Here is an 18,200-nt window from a genome sequence, read left to right on the forward strand (position 1 = left end):
CAAGCAGTTTGTGTGCTGTTCTCTTCATGTTGCATTATATTAAATTCAGAGCAATCTGCCTTTTTATTTCTTTTTTAGTCATGACATCATCAATGGGTACATCTAAAAATTGATTGGCAGTCTTTAAACGAGTGTATTTGTTTGCATAAATTCTATCCATTTCATTTTGGATCATATAATAAATATTTTCCTCGTTCATCACAGATGGAATAGCTTGAATATCTAATAGTGATAATTTATCCCACGTAGCTTTATAATTTGTTCTTAAGAATCCTGCATCTTTTAAAAATCTTTTAATAGCATTTTGAGCTAATATTTGTTTTTCATAAATATCATAATGCAAAGGAATTTGTTTTGTTTTCATAGACAATAGATCACGTTCCAGATTTTCCTGTTTTTTCATATATAAATGCAACTGCATGTCTTTTTCAAACAGTTGTTTAGCAGTAACATCAAGGTATTGAAAGAGCTCTTTTTTGATAAATTGGAAAAATGAATAGAGATTTTTTTGAACTTGTACAGAAGCATGAAGCGGTGTTACTTCATAAAAATAATGGTTTAACAGTCTGCACAATGAAGGAAAATAGATTTGATCAGTATATAATACATTTTCACTGCGAAAGACTAGAGCTACAAAATAAGCGGCAAATGCTCCACATAAACTACTATCATTCCATTGAAAAGGAAATTTATTGTATGAAAAAAATACGTTTTAATTGCCACTCATTTCGCTGTATTTTAAAATAAATTTAGTAAACCAATAAAATTCGCGACTTTCTGCTGTCCATTCTGTAGGAAAATGATTCGATTATCGTAAATAAGAATTAATTTCAATTTCGTTGTAGTTAATGTTAATAGTGTTGATTTGTATATTGCTATTGACTTCTTCTACTGCTTCAAACAAATATTTATTAAATCTTAAATGTTTTGGAATTTATTGCAATACACTTTCTTCTCCTAAACTATCAAAACAAAAAAAATGACCCTTGTCTATTTTCATCAACACTCCCAATGTTGACCTGCTTCTTTTGTTGTTTCGTTGTTGTAAATGATAAAGGAGCCGTTGTTTTTCATTTGATGAATAATATGAATATGAGTTTTCGTTTGACTTAGCTCGTCAAAAGCATATAATCCTATAAAATAATTTTTAAATTCTGAATTTTTAAAAAAACGAGACAAAGATTCATCAGTAGCCATTTTTATTCTTCTTCTTTTTCTAAATTAAAAAAACTCGTAATAAATAGTGTTACAATAGCGTGTAATATATTAACAAATAAAGTTTTTTTATCGCTGGTTCCTTCCTTTATAATTCCTTCAATGTTTCTTTTAACAGATTTCTTTTTTAAAGCACCATCTAGTTTTTCTATCAAAGAAGAGAGGGTAGGTATTACTTTTGTAGTAAACGTATCCACAAAACCGTCCGTTTGATCACCATCTGTTAGATCCATTGTAGGTTTGATATCTCTGTCTAGTAGCAAAACAGTAAGCTTGGCTTTATAAAGTTCGGCTACATAGTTATCGCCGTGTAGTTCTTTCACATCATCAAAGTGGTTGAGATGAATAGGACAAAGTTGAGGATTTTCGAGTAAGTTATTAAATTGACTGTTTTTAAAACATTTTGCCATACTGTAAGAATTTAATGTTATCCTCTTAGAATCGAGTACATTTTGTAAAAAATCAAATGAATTTTTATCTGTAAAATGTTCTTCTTCTACGCGATCAGATGAAGGTGAAGAATTTCCAGACTTGTGTTCATAATGTTTGTATCTTTTAGACACTTCATCAAGCGCGCACACTGCGCAATTGTTGCGAATTTTTTTAATGATGCTATCAACGCGATTGATTTTTTAATTAAAAAAAATGTAAAAAAATGTTTTAAAATTTGATTTTTTATACTTTTTTATTCATTTTATTAAAAGAATACGCTTCTTTTTTTAATAAAAAAGCTTTTTTTTTTCTAGTTGTGGTTGTTAGATTTAGAATTTATAACAAATCGAGAGATTCATAAGTGGGGAAGAAACTGTATTAGAGAGTTATGTTTACGTTCACTTAGTGATAAAAAGTTTTATCACGTGCAAGTCATACCGTGCGAAAAGTTCGAAAACTTGGAGGAAAAAGATAAAAAAAGTATTTTTTTATTGTCGAAACAACATACATGGGTTAGAGTACTATCCTAGTTTTAAACACACAAGTGAAATCATATTTTGTACTTCCGTAAACGACTATTTAAAAGAACAATTAAATAAATATAAATGGAATCTTGTATTTTACAAAGGGGGCGAAATCGAAAGAAATGTTTTAAAATCAATAAAGACAGAAAGCAACATTTTTAGTTTTGATTTGAATTGTTTACTATTTCCTAAAGTATGCAAGCTGCCTACCTATGTCATCAGTGAACCGTTGTGTATGGAACCTTTCAGACATTCTTTTACAAAAACACACAATTTAGAGCATTGTCCTCGCTACGAAACATATATGTTTTCTTTATATTTAGAAGACTATGTTAACGAATTCGTGTATACAGAAACAAGTGTTGAAGAGTATGCAGGACTTATCAAATTGATAAAAGATAATATACAGTGTATGAGACTTTTGAAAAAAGACACTTGTGAATGTTTTGAAAATATATTTAAAATAAATAATCTTGTATATCAACTTTTTGATATGGAAAAAAAAATTCAAAAATAAAAAAAATTGTCTTGTTTATAATCCTTCTTTCGCAGTCACATAATATTTGGTATAATTAGTGTTTTTATGTATAGGTTGTTTCGATACTATTTCGTTAGTATTGTAATTATAAACTTCGTCCTCTTTTCTGTATAATACCATTGAAATGTTAAAGTTCCTTTTAAAGAAAAAAAACCATTGAGCAGTGGGGAACATTTCTATTAAGCTTTTTTCGTGAAAATTGCAACGTTCAAAGGCTTTGTAAATGTAAACTTTATCTCCTTCTTTATGTACTTTTTTTGTATAAAATATTCATAAATTGGAACTGGTGTATAAATGGTGAAATAGGCATTATGAAAAACTTTATCGTCGAACAAAAACCAAGGCAATTGGTCCATGCAAGCTGGATAAACGTGATTTAATATTTTACAATTTTTCTTCAAGTTATCATACTCCCATTTGTTAGATAGATAAGGAAACAAAAAATATTACTTTAAAGTCGGTTTAAGTTTGCTTTTCCACGAAGTACATTTCTTTTCCATGTTTTTTGATTTGTAATAAAGTTTATATACTTTAATAAACTCTTCTAGTTGTCTTTTTAATTCTTCGTGTTGTTTTTCTACTGTTGTTTTGGTTACATTTAAAAAATCATCGTTTTTCATGCGACATACTTCTAGCATGCTCGTTCTCCATGATGGTGATTGTTCTGCAAAATTCATATAACGACGAGAAGGCCATTTTCATAGTCTATAGCTATAAAGATATAATATAAATCCTTGTATTTTTCTTCTTCCAAGTTTAACTTCAAGTTAAAATTTTTTAAATAAGTAAATATAATGTCTTGCCATTCTTCATACGAGTTATTTAAATCGTGAAATTCAAACAACATAGGATGTAATTCATTATCTGGATAAAAAAGTTGAACAGCTTTGATGAGACTTTCGTCGAGTTGTTTGCTAATCATTTTCTCTTTCAAAAATGAACTAGAATTTATTTTTTTACCCTTTACATAGGAAATAGAGATAAGAAAAAACAAGTTTTTTATTAATAAAACAGGTTTTTTTAATTCAATTGAAAAAATTACAAAAAAAAATTATTCTTCGTCTTCATCTGGTACTTCTGGTACTTCTGGTTCGAAGCTCACCACAAGCTCTCTTCAAATTTTGATTCAAATTTCTTGGAACACCATTTTTAATCAACGTGTTGTTGAAGTTCGGTTCTACAGCCAAAAATCTTTCGTATTCTGTAACATGAATTTCGTCCTCTTCTTTTGCTACTCGTATACCATAATTGTTAAACTCGACCGTTTTTAATATGTGAGTTTTAGGGTACGCCACTGTCATATAGGCTTTGTTTTGAGCAGTTTGTATACTATTCATCAAACTTTCCAATACTTTTTTGGTCATTTTGTTATGATTAAATTTAAACACTACATTATTAGTAACTTCGCCTTTGTTCATTTTAAATTTGTTGTCGTCCTTAGTTATTTTCAGTTTGGATCTAAACAAATAATTTGTTTTGTTGAGATCGCATATTTCTCTATATCTCCATGGTAACAAGATTTCACAGCCCTCATTTTTTGGTTTGTAAACCAATTCTTTATTAATATAGTTAAATTATGCCAATGGTTTGAGGGGAACAGTGGAATATTGTTTATCTTTTATATTTTTTTCTTCTTTAAATTCAATAAGCCACAAAGTAGCAGCTGCTAAATCTGCAAATTTCACATAGGTGTTATCGTTGCAGTAAACAGTTTCAAACTCTGCCATTTTGTTTCGTTGTGTTGTGAATAAATTTTTAAATGAAAATGAACTCCTTTTATACTGTTTGAGTTGAAAAGAGAGATTAAAAAAACAAGTACTAAACAAGTTTTTTTTAAAAATGTTAATTCTTGATCTAGAGTCTAAAGTTCAATGTGGTGTGATGTACTTTAAACTTTGTACTTTGATACTTTTAATTCTATTTTAATGATAGAGATAATGTTGTTATGACTACCATTTTATATAAATGGGTGAAAAAAAACTTGTTCAAATCATCTCTGGTCAAGTCAGCGAGATATATAAAAAATGTGTTTGGATTGTAAAATAATGGAAAATGAAGAAAATAGTTATTATGAAAACACAAGACTAAAAATTGTAAAATTAAAATACAAACACTTTAACGGTAATATTCAATTAGAAAAGTCTTTAGTTGTAGAAGGGCACGATAGAGAACTAGTAAAAAAAATAGATGATTTTTTTTTAAATATGTGGATAGATACTGAGTGTAATACAGGTGTAACGTTATTACCTTATATTAATGAACTTTCTAATAGACCTTCAAACAAAAACGATTTGGAACAATTTGAAGTTTATTATTATTGGTTTGGTCATTGTGAACTTTGTGAAAAAAATATTTGTTTTGTTTTAATTGTTTTTTTTTGTAAATTAAGTTTTTGTAAAAATTGTATTGTTGCTCATAAGGAAAAAAGAGAACATGTAGTTTATTCTTGAAAAAAAGCACAATGTATGTATTTAAATTTTTTTTAGATAATTAAAATAAAAGATGATCAATGGTCTCTTTATGAAGTAAAAGAGTTTAAAACACTCAAAATTACAGATATTCAGGAATGGTCTTTTTATGAAACAAAAGAGAGTGCTTGTTTTGATCTAAGAAGCAGAAAGGATTATATACTTCTACTACAACAACGTATTTTAGTAAGTACTGGAGTGTATATCGATAAAATAGATTCAAATTTAGCAGGACATGTATATTCAAAATCAGGTATAGCTTATAAAGATGGTGTGGTGGTGTTCAATGCTCCAGGAATAATAGACGCCGATTATAAAGACGAAATTAAAGTGCTATTGATTAATCATTCTGAAAAAAATTATGTTATTAAACGTGGAGATGCTGTTGCTCAAATGGGATTTGTGAAAATGTTTAAAGCTGTAAAAAATGTAACAGAATTCGATGGGTGTTGTTGTCGTAAAGTTAAAAATGACAATGATTAAAGACGTAGAAAGAAAGGGCGGTTTTGGCTCTAATTGGAAAATAATTTTTTTTTTGTAATATTTTTTTATTTTTTATTTTAGATTAGTGTATACAGAAACAAGTGTTGAAGAGTATGCAGGACTTATCAAATTGATAAAAGATAATATACAGTGTATGAGACTTTTGAAAAAAAACACTTGTGAATGTTTTGAAAATATATTTAAAATAAATAATCTTGTATATCAACTTTTTGATATGGAAAAAAAAATACAAAAATAAAAAAAATAAAAGATGAAAGCAAGGCTTATTATAGTGTACCCTTTTATTTTAAAAATTATCAATTTTTAATGAAATTGAGTATCAATATGAAATGCGATAGTCATTAGAAAGAAGAAATTGGTTTATATATAATGATGCGATCTACACCTTATGATGAAGTATGAAAATGGCCTTTTATAAATCGTGTTGATACTTTTAAATTATGTGGTCCTCATGGTAAACAAATAAAAAAATGTTTTATGACTGAAAACAATGTGTCTTTTCAACGTCCAGTCAAAGATCAAGAAAATGTTGGTTATGGATATTGCAATTTTATAAAAACAGCAGACATTAGCGATTATTTAATTGAAAATAATTTGTATATTAAATGTAAAATTAAGTAATTTTTCAGCTTATTTTCATCGTTTATTAAGAAGAACAATGTTAACAAGTATTAATTTTGATGATAGTGTTTTGATTTTCTAATTTTTTTATTGTAACTTTTTTTAGACAACTAATTAAAAATGAATAATGAAAAATGGTCTGAAGATCGTATTGAATGGATTACCAAATATTACAAACTACATCATTCTGAACAAGAGTTGTGGAATATTTTGGAAGAATTATCATCCGTTTTGTATTTTCATTTTGTTATCGTTAAAGAATTTTTAACCAATGATGATCATCAAGATGGAATATTGGGAGAGTTTGAAAAAATAACAGAAATTATAAATAAAAATAACGAACAGATAAAAAATAATCTCAATATACGTCATTTTTTAATGGAATTATTAAATTTCATGATTGTCATTTGCAATGTTGCAATTGAAGAAGACAAACTTATCGTAACAAAAGAAAAAGAGGAATTTGCAAGAAGAGATGAAGTCATGTTCTCTTATATGAAATCAAACGTGGACATGAAAGATTTTCATTATATTTCAAAGCACGAAGAAAGATTATTGTTAAAAAAAACAATTAAAAATTATTTTATGAGTACTTTAATAAATATTTTTAACGAGTAAAATTTTTTTTTAACTTTGTCTTTTTTTAAATTTTTTTGTACTGTAAACTTTGTATTTTTCAGGTTAACTAATTAAAAAAATGGAATGGTTTCACAAACATGGAAAATTTGCGGAATATTGCGGAATGCAGAATATTTACATTAAGCTCGATAAATACAATCCTGATATGGCTGATGAATATCGAAAAGTAAAATATTTTATTAAATATGGTAATCATGCTGGTCATTTTGATAAAAGTTTGGATATAAATAAAGATGGAGTAAAAGAAGCCAATGAGTAAATGCATAAAATAATTCGAAAAGATTCTGAGAAATATGTAAAAAGAAAAAACTTTACACATTTATATTCAGTTCATTTTTAAAAACAATGGAATATTTGAGTACTTTTTTTGATTAAATTTTTTGTTATTTTTTTCTTTAGATTACATAATAAAAAAAATGTAAAAATAACAGTACGAGCCACCAATAGTTTTATGACACCTGTTGTAACCACAACACGTTATATAGAACTATGTGCAAATTGTCAAAAAACTAAAATTGTTTATGTAATGAACGAACCAAAGAAAAAAATTTTATAATTATATTTTTTTAGATTACATAATAAAAAATGTCTTTTAAATTTCATGTCAATAATCTCATCACACAACTTTTACTAACAACAGCTGCTATTCATGATCAAACTCAAACGATAGGAAGGTTATTGGGAGAAGCAGAATCTTGTCCAAATGAAACTTGTACTGGCTTTAGTCGTTGCGAATCTTGCAAAGGAACATATGATTTTATTCAACGATATATTCATAAAGAAAATGTTAAAGAAACTGTACTTGAAATGTTTGAAAATTATACTTTATTATAAATTTTTTTTGTAATTATTTTTTTATCCATTTTTTTAGGTTACATAATAAAAAAATGGATGTGGTTTACAAATGTGAAATTGTTAAAAACAAAGATGGAAGCTTTGGCGTTGTTGAAGATATTGATAATGACAACAATGTTACTAAAGAATTTACAAGACTAACTTCTTTGAATTCTAAAATTTTTTTAAGATTGTCGATGATAAAACTGTAAACATGGGTCTTAATGTACTGGGAGAAGATTATCATCATAAAGAAATGTGTCAAGAAGAATTTGACGAATTTGTAAATCAAGTGCGACAAATCAAACCTGAAAAACTACGAGTTGCCAAATATTCAGAAGAAAAAACTTTTAAAAGGGAAAAAGAACATTTATTAGAATGTTTTGATGCATTGTTATTTTTAGATTGGCGCATGAGTGAACAGGCTTCTGAAATGTGTGAAAAAGTAGCAAAAAAAATAGGGATTACAAAAACATTACTCCAATTTGTTTGTAAAAAACCTAATTTTGTTTATGAAGCTCTATGTAAAATAGCTCAATGTGATTGTTCCCCTAATTGTGTATTTTGTAATTTAAATGCTTTTTTTATTTTCAAGAAAAATTTGACAAACCCAAAAGATTTATATTTGTCAATGATCTAGTGAAGAAATATCAAATGGAAAAAAACAAATAAATTGTAAATTTTTTTATTTTTTAAAATACATATTTTTTTAGATTACATAAAAAATGGAAATAAATATAATGTTGTCATCCAAAAAATTGGGATTGTCTAAAGAATTGTTGAGAAAGACTTATACATATCATAAAGATGAAATTATCTGTTTTGCTTCGTGTCCTTGTGAACCGATCCATATGTGTTTGAAATGTAAAAAGATCAAATTCGAAATTATACGTTCGGAACATAACGATTACAAAAAAATTATTTTTTATATATCGACTAAAGTCAAATTACGTTCAAAAATTAAAGACTTTAAATTTTCTTAACAATGATATCTTATCTATTTTGTTGATTTGTTTCCGTTTTCTCTAGTTTTTTCTTTAATTTTTTTGTATATATTGTAATATATGTTGTTGTTTTTTGATTTTTTAAAAAATGCTTTTTTTTGAAATTTTTTAAAAAAATTTAAAAAATAGGGATTACAAAAACATTACTCCAATTTGTTTGTAAAAAACCTAATTTTGTTTATGAAGCTCTATGTAAAATAGCTCAATGTGATTGTTCCCCTAATTGTGTATTTTGTAATTTAAATGTTTTTTTTATATATATTGAGTTAAGAAGAATTTTAAGAATATAATTTTTTGTTAGAATTTTTTAATATGTATTTTAATATGTAATTTTTTAATATGTTTTTAAATATGTATTTTTTTAGATTACATAAAAAATGAAAAATAATATAATGTTGGCAGCAAAAATATTTGGATTACCAGAACATTTGTTAATAGACAATTTAGGATGGGCTAAAAGTCAAATTTTGAGTTTGGCATCGTGTCCATGTAAAAAGAACAATATGTATTTAAATTGTAAAACGATTGAAGATGTTATTGGATTGCATCGCTCTTTTTTTGATAAATGAGAAAAGTTTTGAAAATTTTTTATTGTAATTTTTATATTTTTTAAATTTTTTTAGATTACATAATAAAAAAATGGAAATGAAATTAAATGACATTATATTGAAAGCTTCAAAAAAAATGGATTTAACTAAAGAACAACTCTTGGAAATTTATGAAAATCAAAAAAAAAGAATTGATTTTTTGGCCGAATGTCAATGTCAAGAATAAGACTATTATAATTTTCTTTGTTTGTGTTGTGGTTATTCTGTGGATACAGTGAAAAAATTTTACAATACGATAGTAAAAGCTTCTAACAAGTTTGGTTTATCGATGGATTTATTAAACAAAACTTTTTATATTCATAAATACGAAATACGTGATTTAGCTAGTTGTAATTGTGTTTTGGAACAAATGTGTGATGATTGTAAATTTAAAAAATCTTTGGTTTATCGATGGATTCATTAAAGTAACTACAACAAAAGACATTTTTTATAAACGTGAAATAAAGATAACGTGATTACTTTAAACGTGTTTAAAGTAATCACGTTAGTATATTGGTTGTAATTTTTTTTAGATGAATAAAATAAGAGAAAACGATAATAAAAAAATGCTCAAGTTGTTAATCAAACAAAACCTATTGACAGAAGATGAAATATTAACTGCAAAGTTTTTTTTGACGAAACATCATCTTTGAAATTTTTGTTGAATTAGAATGATAGTGACTTTTTATTTAAAATACGAACAAATTTAAATTTTAAATTTATTTTTTTGATCTTTTTTATCAAGTATACTTATATGTACTTTTATTCAAAATAAAAAATGTTTTGTTTTTTTCAGTAAATAATAAAAAAATGTTATCTTTGCAACAACAAAAAGCACTTCAATGGCTTGATGAAGGAAAAACATTTTTTATTACTGGTGGTGCTGGTTGTGGAAAAAGTTATATTGTCAACCAAATTGCTTAAAGTGTACAAATTTATAAAACAATACATATTACTGCGAGTACAGGAAAAGCAGCTTATTTGATCAATGGTGTCACAATACATGCTTTTGCTGGTATAGAAACTGGTGTTAAAAGTGTAGATTATTATAAACGTCATATGCATCCAGACATTAAAAAAACGTGGCTGGAAACTGATGTTTTAATTATTGATGAAATTTCAATGATTAACGCTCCAACATTTGATTTATTACATTTAATAGCTTGTGAAATTAGACAATGTTACGATGAATTATTTGGTGGTGTACAAGTTATTGCTTGTGGTGATTTTTTTCAATTGCCACCTGTCACAGGAGAATTTGTTTTTAAATCAAAAATATGGCAACACTACATGACGGAAGTGTTGGTTTTAACTCAATGCTTTAGACAAAAAGAAGATGCACAATGTTTTGGTGCATTAAATGAAATACGTTTTGGTCAAGTTTCAGACCAAACTATTGATTATTTTATGACGCGTTGTTTTGAAAAAGATGAAAATTTAAACTCTAAATATACAAAATTATTTTTTAGAAATATTGAAGTCGATTGTTATAACAAGGAAAAAATGCAGACTATAAAACAAGAAGGGTATTGGTTTTATGCTAAAGATGATGTTAAAAATCCGAATATTCCATGTACGTTTCAAATTCCTGCAGCTGTTTATCTTAAAATAGGTGCTATTGTTATGCTTGTAAGAAATATTAATGTGGAAGAAGGTTTGTGCAATGGTACTATTAGTACCGTCATTTTAATAGAAAATAATGCAGTTTGGGTGATTATGAATAAAAAAGAAGTTTAAATAGAATGTGTCAAAGAAGAAATACATTAGATTGCTCTCATGCTGCGTAGGCTCAAGATTTGGTTTACCTTTAAAATTAGCTTTTTCTTTTTCTGTTCATAAAGCTCAAGGAAGTACAATGAATAAAGCCGTTGTTCAATTTGATTCAAAGGCTTTTATTAATAGTCTTTTTTATGTTTCTTTATCACGAGTTTGTAATATTAATGATATATTTATAATTATTTATAATAAATTAGAATTGCAAAAAATATTTAAAAGTATTACTTTTGATTCTGATGTTTTGGAATTTTATAAAAAATACATGTAAATTTTCTTTTTAGATAAAAAAAATGAAATTTGAATATCAAACTGAGGAAACTATATTTAGTAATAACAGTATATACACTGAACATTTTTTTTTCATCAAAGACGATTATAAAGATGAAGATATTGTGGAAGAATTACAACTTTATTCAGAAACTCAGAGTCCTGATGAAATTGTTTATCACGTCGAACAAAAAACAATGGAAGGATTTGAAACACAAATGAAAAACAGTATTTATTTCGCAGACTTGTTTCAAAATTTCTTTATGGGTTATAATCGTTTTATTCAAGATGCCAATGTGCGAGCTGTTTTTAATATTTTAGAAAATGATAGTGGATGGAGGTTGATACGAATATGTAATATTAAAATTAAAACTCTATCCAATTTAACAGAAAGATCCATGATGAAATTACAAGATTTTGAATTGTCTGGTTTTAAAAGAAAAATGTTCATGACAGATGAAGAAATTGAAAAAAAGAAAAAACGCAACAAAACCTATTACGAAAAAAATTAAAAAATATTAAAACAACGAAGCAAAAGCAAAGATGTACAAATTCGCAAAAAACACCGCACATATCACGAAAATAAACTACAAAAGAGGAGAGAAATTGACGAATGGTTTGGTGAATGGTATGGCTTGAAAATTTTAAACTGTTCCTTAGAACAAGCCAGTAGTATGTTATCACGAAAAGCTCAAAATCAAATTGTCAACACCATGTTGCATTATTTACGACCTTTTCATCCTAAAGTGAATCGTTTAACCGACAATCAAGAGTTTAAAAACTGTTTTATTAAAAAAACATTATTTTCTTACTCGCAAATAACAAACGAACTATTAAACATTGAATATAAAATTTTTCAACCTATTGAATTATTTGCTCAAAACGATTTAATGAAGTCTAAAAACCTACAAGAAGAAATTAAAAAAATCAAAGAAGCTTATGAAGGTGTTCAAAAATTGTGTAACTTTTTAAATTTAAAAACTTTAACATCCTTATTGCATATCTATACTGTGCTCGACACGGTCGTATTAGGTTCTGTTATGATTGACTTTGACGAAAGAACATTTGAATTTACAAAACTTAATATTCTTAATCATGTTAGCATTTTTAGCTATACAAGCAAATTAAATACTGCCATCAGTTTAAGTCCTATTCGTTTTCCTCCGACCAACGAACATCAAAAAATGATTGAAAAGAGTATTCGAGGTGGCATGTCAACCAACGGTACACAAAAATTCGCCATTGATACAGGTTACTTTGAACCTAAAATAAAAGAACTCAAATTAAACAGCGAGTTGAGAGGATGTTTAATTTTTATGGACGAAAATGGACAATACGGAGGAGCTCAATTAAAACCTTTACCTTTTCACATGAAATATTCTTTTGATTTGGAATGTATTACTTTAGACGATGTGATTCCAGGGCCGGTCTTAGGCCGATTTGACCGATTGCTCCAATAGGGCCCCGCGCTTGGTAGGGGCAACGCAATTTATAGCATATCATTATAAATGGCAGTAATTTTTTTTATAAATTTCTATCAATCTTAATATAATTCGTACAGTTAACGTTGAACGTTTAATTCGCATGGTAATGTCTATTGTTATTTTTAGTTTATCTTAGTTATTGCGGTATATAGTATAAAATATATTAGTTTCCAATCTACTTTCAAAAGTTCCAGAAGTACTTATTTCCGAAAATTCACGTTGATACATTAAATGAAAAATTATCAAGACAGGAAACAAAACGCTGGAATCAAGTCTTTGAGCGACTTGTTGCTTCTGTACAGTTTTTGGCAGAAAGGAACTTGGCATTTCGTGGGTCTGAAGAACAAATTGGAAATCCACATAATGGCAATTTTCTAGGCGTCATTGAATTGCTAGGAAAATTTGATACAGTTATGCAAGATCATATACAGAAAATTATTAACAAAGACATTCATGATCATTATTTAGGCAAGACCATACAAGATGAAATTATTGATACTATAGGCCAAGCTGTTCTACAGGAAATTATTGGTAGAATTAAGTCGGCAAAGTATTTTGCAGTGGTTCTTGACTGCACTCCTGATATCAGCCATCAGGAACAGATGTCAATGGTGCTAAGATATGTCGCTGATGGCACACACTCAGATGTCCCAGCTGGAATTTATGAACATTTTATAAAGTTTATTATAGTTGAGAGCAGCACTGGTGAAAAATTATTTAACACTCTTGTGAAAGAAATTGAAATGCTAGGAATAGATGTTGAAAACATCAGAGGACAAGGGTATGACAATGGAGCTAATATGAAAGGGCACAATTCTGGAGTGCAAGCACGACTTTTGAAATTCACGAGCTTTCTATACTCCTTGTGTGTGCCATAATTATAATCTTGTTCTAGGAGATATGGCTAAAACATGTTCAGACGCCATGACATTTTTTGGAACCCTGCAGCGTATTTACACTCTTTTTGCTTCATCTACAAAAAGATGGACTGTTTTTAAAAAGCATGTGAAATGCCTGTCTATTAAACCATTATCAGAAACGAGATGGGAATGTAGAATGGAAAGTGTTAAAGCTGTACGATTTCAATCCGCAGAAGTGTGTGATGCTTTAGAAGAACTAGCAAAAAGCACAAATGATGCTCAAGGGAAAAGTGAGGCTGAATCATTAGTAAGCCAAATGACAAATTATAGGTTTCTGGTTGCACTATGTTTTTGGCACTCTTTATTGTTTCAAGTAAATTTTACTAGCAAGGAACTTCAAAGCAATACCATTGACATTGCCGCGGGGCTGACATCTTTTGAAAAATTGTTTGATTGGTTGAAGACATACCGAGAGACAGGCTTTGTAGCAGCATTGATTGATGCCAAAGAGCTTGCAAATGAGTTAGAAGTTGAACCCATATTTCAACAGAAGCCCTGTTACAAGAAAAAGAAAATGTTTCTTTATGAATCTTCTAACGAACCAATTATAGACCCCAAGACAGAATTCGGGTAAATTTTTTCAATCAAGTTGTAGACAAAGCATTGCAATCTCTTCAACCACGGTTTATGCAGCTGAAAGAACACCATAAACTTTTTGGATTTCTATATAATTTTCAAAATATGTCTAAAGAAGATCTCAGAAAAAATTCAGCCGACCTAGAAATTGCTTTGACAGACAATACAAAAGATACAGAAGGGTTCATGCTTTTCGAAGAAATGGAGGCAATTAAGCCAATACTGCCCGTTCAACAACAAAAACCCAAAGAACTCTTTAAATATTTGGCTTGTAATGATAGGTTTGTTCATAGCCCTAAAAATACTGATGATAATTCCAGTTACAGTCGCTTCCGCTGAAAGAAGTTTTTCAAAACTAAAATTAATTAAAACCTACCTTAGGTCAGTAATTAACCAAGAACAACTAAATAATTTGGCACTAATATCAATTGAATCTCCTATAAGTAGAGAAATTAATTATGAAAAAATTCTAAAAGATTTCGCAAGCAAAAAAGCAAGAAAGATCCACTTTGACTTATAGATTATTTGTTTATTATGACAATAACAAGAACTGTTTTGTTTAAATTCATTGTAATATTTTTATTATTGTTTATTGATTCGTTTGTGGAGTTATGTTTTTTTGTATAATAAATGTGTTTCAATAATTTTGTTAATAGTAGTTATTGTGAAAAAAAAATCAGGTGGGCCCCGCAAGCATTCGTTAAATTGGGCCCCGCAATTCGTAAGGCCGGCCCTGATTTTAAAAATGTATCAACCTATTGGAAACAATCCTATGCCTTATACTTTACTTTTACAAAGAGATCAATACAGTTTAACTCAACAAATCAATCCTTTTGTTATGCAAGTCGATCAAAATATGACCAACGCCATGTCACTAGATTTTAAAATTCAAAAAAAAAGACTAGCTTTTTTAAGATGTGCTCTCGTTCAAATTAGTAACTTTAATAACAACATTTCCAATTTTCCTTCAACTACAGACACTTACATTTTTATTAAATGTGATCAAGCTGTGCAATGTGGAATGTATATGAACAAAATTTATGTTCCTGGAATTGTTGCATTTTTTAATTTATTACACTATACTAATTCTACTCAAGTCACCACCAATATTGATTTTACAAAAGATCGTAGTACTTCTATTCAAGGACAATTGACCATCTTTGATATCAACGATGTTGAAGATTGGAAACAAACAAGATGGTCGTTTCTCAATTCAAAATCTTAACACCTCACCTTTAATAATCTCAGTTCTACTGTTTTTTTTTAATCCTACGTTAAAGATTCAAATGGTTCCGTTTTACAATTAGCTAGTTTGATTAGTATAAAATAATGTCTTTTATTTTTTATTATGATTAAGAAAATATAAAAAGGAAAAAAAGTTGTTATTTTTTTTCTCTTTCTATTTTACAAAAAATGAGTCTCTTTTGTGCTAAAGGAAGATATCATAAAAATTTAGTCAATTTAGAAGAAAAAATGATGCAAGAATCAAAAATAAATCCTAAAGATCAAATGAATCAAATTAAAAATCACATGCAACAATTACAAAATCAACTTACTCAATACTCTACTAAATCTGAATTACGAAACATGAAATCCGAATTGGATGAAATTAAAAAAATGAAAAATAAAAAAGAAGAAATACAAGAAGAAAAACCTCCCAAAAAAATGAAAAAAAATGTACAAATCAAAACCAAACCTAAAAAACGAAAATATTCAGAATCTGAAACCGAAAGTTCAGAAGATGAAGAAATTGTTGAAAAAAAACCTAAAATTAAATCAACTCCTTTACACATCTGTTCACAATGCTTTCAAGAAGTCAATGCAGTCGACAAAATAGACGGATTATGTAGAAACTGCATTATTCAACAAAGAGCCATTTTATCAATTCCACTCATGCAGAATAACGAAAATAAGAAAAAAAAATTAAATAAAAAAAGTTTAATTGAACTTGGTTACACTCGCGCTTTAAAAGACGTTAAAAATAAAAAATTACCATTTAAAAAAAGCACTTCAGAATCAGAAGAAGAATAAATAAAAAAAAATTATTTTTTTCTTTTTTTAAAAAAAAATGGGTTCATTAGCTAAATATATGAGAGATGGTGACGGCAATCATTATACGCCCAATACAAACGGTCATGTTACTATTAAAGATGTTTTGGCACAAGCCGACCACGAAAATCGTTTAATGCAAGAAGCAACAAGTGGTAATATTAGCGCAGAATATAAAGCTATATTAAATGAAAAATATCCTAGTTTTCAAGCAGCTCAAGCTCAAGATGAAGTCATTGCTGTTAATAATCAAAAATTTTCTTATGATCTTACTTCCGACATGGTTATTTTAATTTCCTTTACCACTATACTTAACGAATGGACGTACCCACAAGATTGGTATTTGGATTTTGATTTATTTCTTTATAAAAATTTGAGCACACAAACAAGCTTTACACCTACAACAGACGATGAATTAGAAAAAAAAGTGTCTTTGCAACAACTTTATACATGCTTTAATTAAAACTGTCAAATTTTATCCCAATTATCAAAAAAATAATACTACTTGTGCAAACAACGTTATCTTTAATCGTTCTTATGATCGTTTTGGAGGAATGCTAATTAAAAAAAGTTATATGAAACCTTTTAGAGAGTTGATGATTAATCCTAATTTAGGTTTAACAGAAGACACTGAAAATGCTACAAACCCTATAAATTATACTGAAACCAAAACGATTATACAATCCGTCCGCTCAACACAGCAAGCGGAGCTGCTCCTGCACCTGCTGGTTATCAAACAGCGCTAAGAGATAGATATAATGCTTTCATGACTGGAGAAAAAGGTTGTAAATTTAGAGTGCCTTTGAGTTTATTATGTGAAGTTTTTCAAATGAAGGAATATTTTGGAAAAAATAAACAAATTAGATTGGAGCTTTATATTGAAAATGATATGAATCAACTATTAGAATGAGTAAGACCTATTACAGACGCTGACATAACAGCGCTTGCTAATGTGGGAGTGGCTATAAAAAACCCAATGATTTATTGCAATACGTATAGATTCAAACCCAGCTTACCCTTGGATATATCTCAACAGTAAAAAAGACGAAATGTATACTTTACTACGTATCGCTCACTACGAACAAGTTGTAACCAATGTAGAAAATGTCGCAGAAGTGACTGTCAATTTAGGAAGTATAAAAACAGCAGATCTTGTACCCCACAGCATTATATTTTTCGTTAATTCGAAAAAAAAAAGTGATCATTTAAACAAAAATTGTTGTACACCCGTTGAAATGGCATGCAACATGATTAAAAAAGTCACCCTTTATAATTACAGAAGAACATTTGTTAATTCGTCGGGTGATACTACCGAATACGATATGAGAAAGCAAGACGATCAATGGTCGATTTGGAGAAGTTATGCTTCCTGGTGTAAAGGAAATACACCCTCTACTTTTAATATTAACAATTTTGCAGATTTTTATACTGCAGACGATGACAGTTTTTTGAGACATCCTAGTCGATATTTTAGTACTACTAACACTAACCTTTAGTCATTGACACCACCAGCGATTATAATTTTATCAACGATAAACCTCCTGCTACCATTGCTGGAAATAATTCGTTTCAAATCAATGTTCAATTTACAGAACAATTTAGAGGAATACTTACTATGTATTTGCAATATCCAGCTCAACTTGTAGAAAGCGGGTCAGGAGACGACACTGAAATCAACTATATTCCTACCAAATTTAAATCGTCTTAATTTGTTATAAAAAACATTTTTAATTTTATTAAACGAACCCTATTTGTATTCATT

General features: G+C 28.2%; 2 protein-coding genes across 2 annotated transcripts; both read left to right on the plus strand.

Annotated features, from left to right (window-relative positions):
• Positions 1-9,655: 9,655 nt before the first annotated feature.
• Positions 9,656-11,921, plus strand: LOC136083016 (ATP-dependent DNA helicase PIF1-like). Its single transcript, XM_065802428.1, has 4 exons — positions 9,656-9,749; positions 10,163-10,264; positions 10,334-11,076; positions 11,424-11,921. Exons 1-4 carry the CDS (start codon positions 9,656-9,658, stop codon positions 11,919-11,921), a joined length of 1,437 nt encoding a protein of 478 aa, XP_065658500.1.
• Positions 11,922-13,793: 1,872 nt separating this feature from the next.
• LOC136083017 (uncharacterized) lies at positions 13,794-14,387 on the plus strand. The gene has a single exon (XM_065802429.1). It carries the CDS (start codon positions 13,794-13,796, stop codon positions 14,385-14,387), a length of 594 nt encoding a protein of 197 aa, XP_065658501.1.
• The last annotated feature ends 3,813 nt before the right edge of the window (positions 14,388-18,200 follow it).

The sequence above is a fragment of the Hydra vulgaris genome, chromosome 08 (genome assembly GCF_038396675.1).
Source record: "Hydra vulgaris chromosome 08, alternate assembly HydraT2T_AEP".
Lineage (NCBI taxonomy): Eukaryota > Metazoa > Cnidaria > Hydrozoa > Anthoathecata > Hydridae > Hydra > Hydra vulgaris.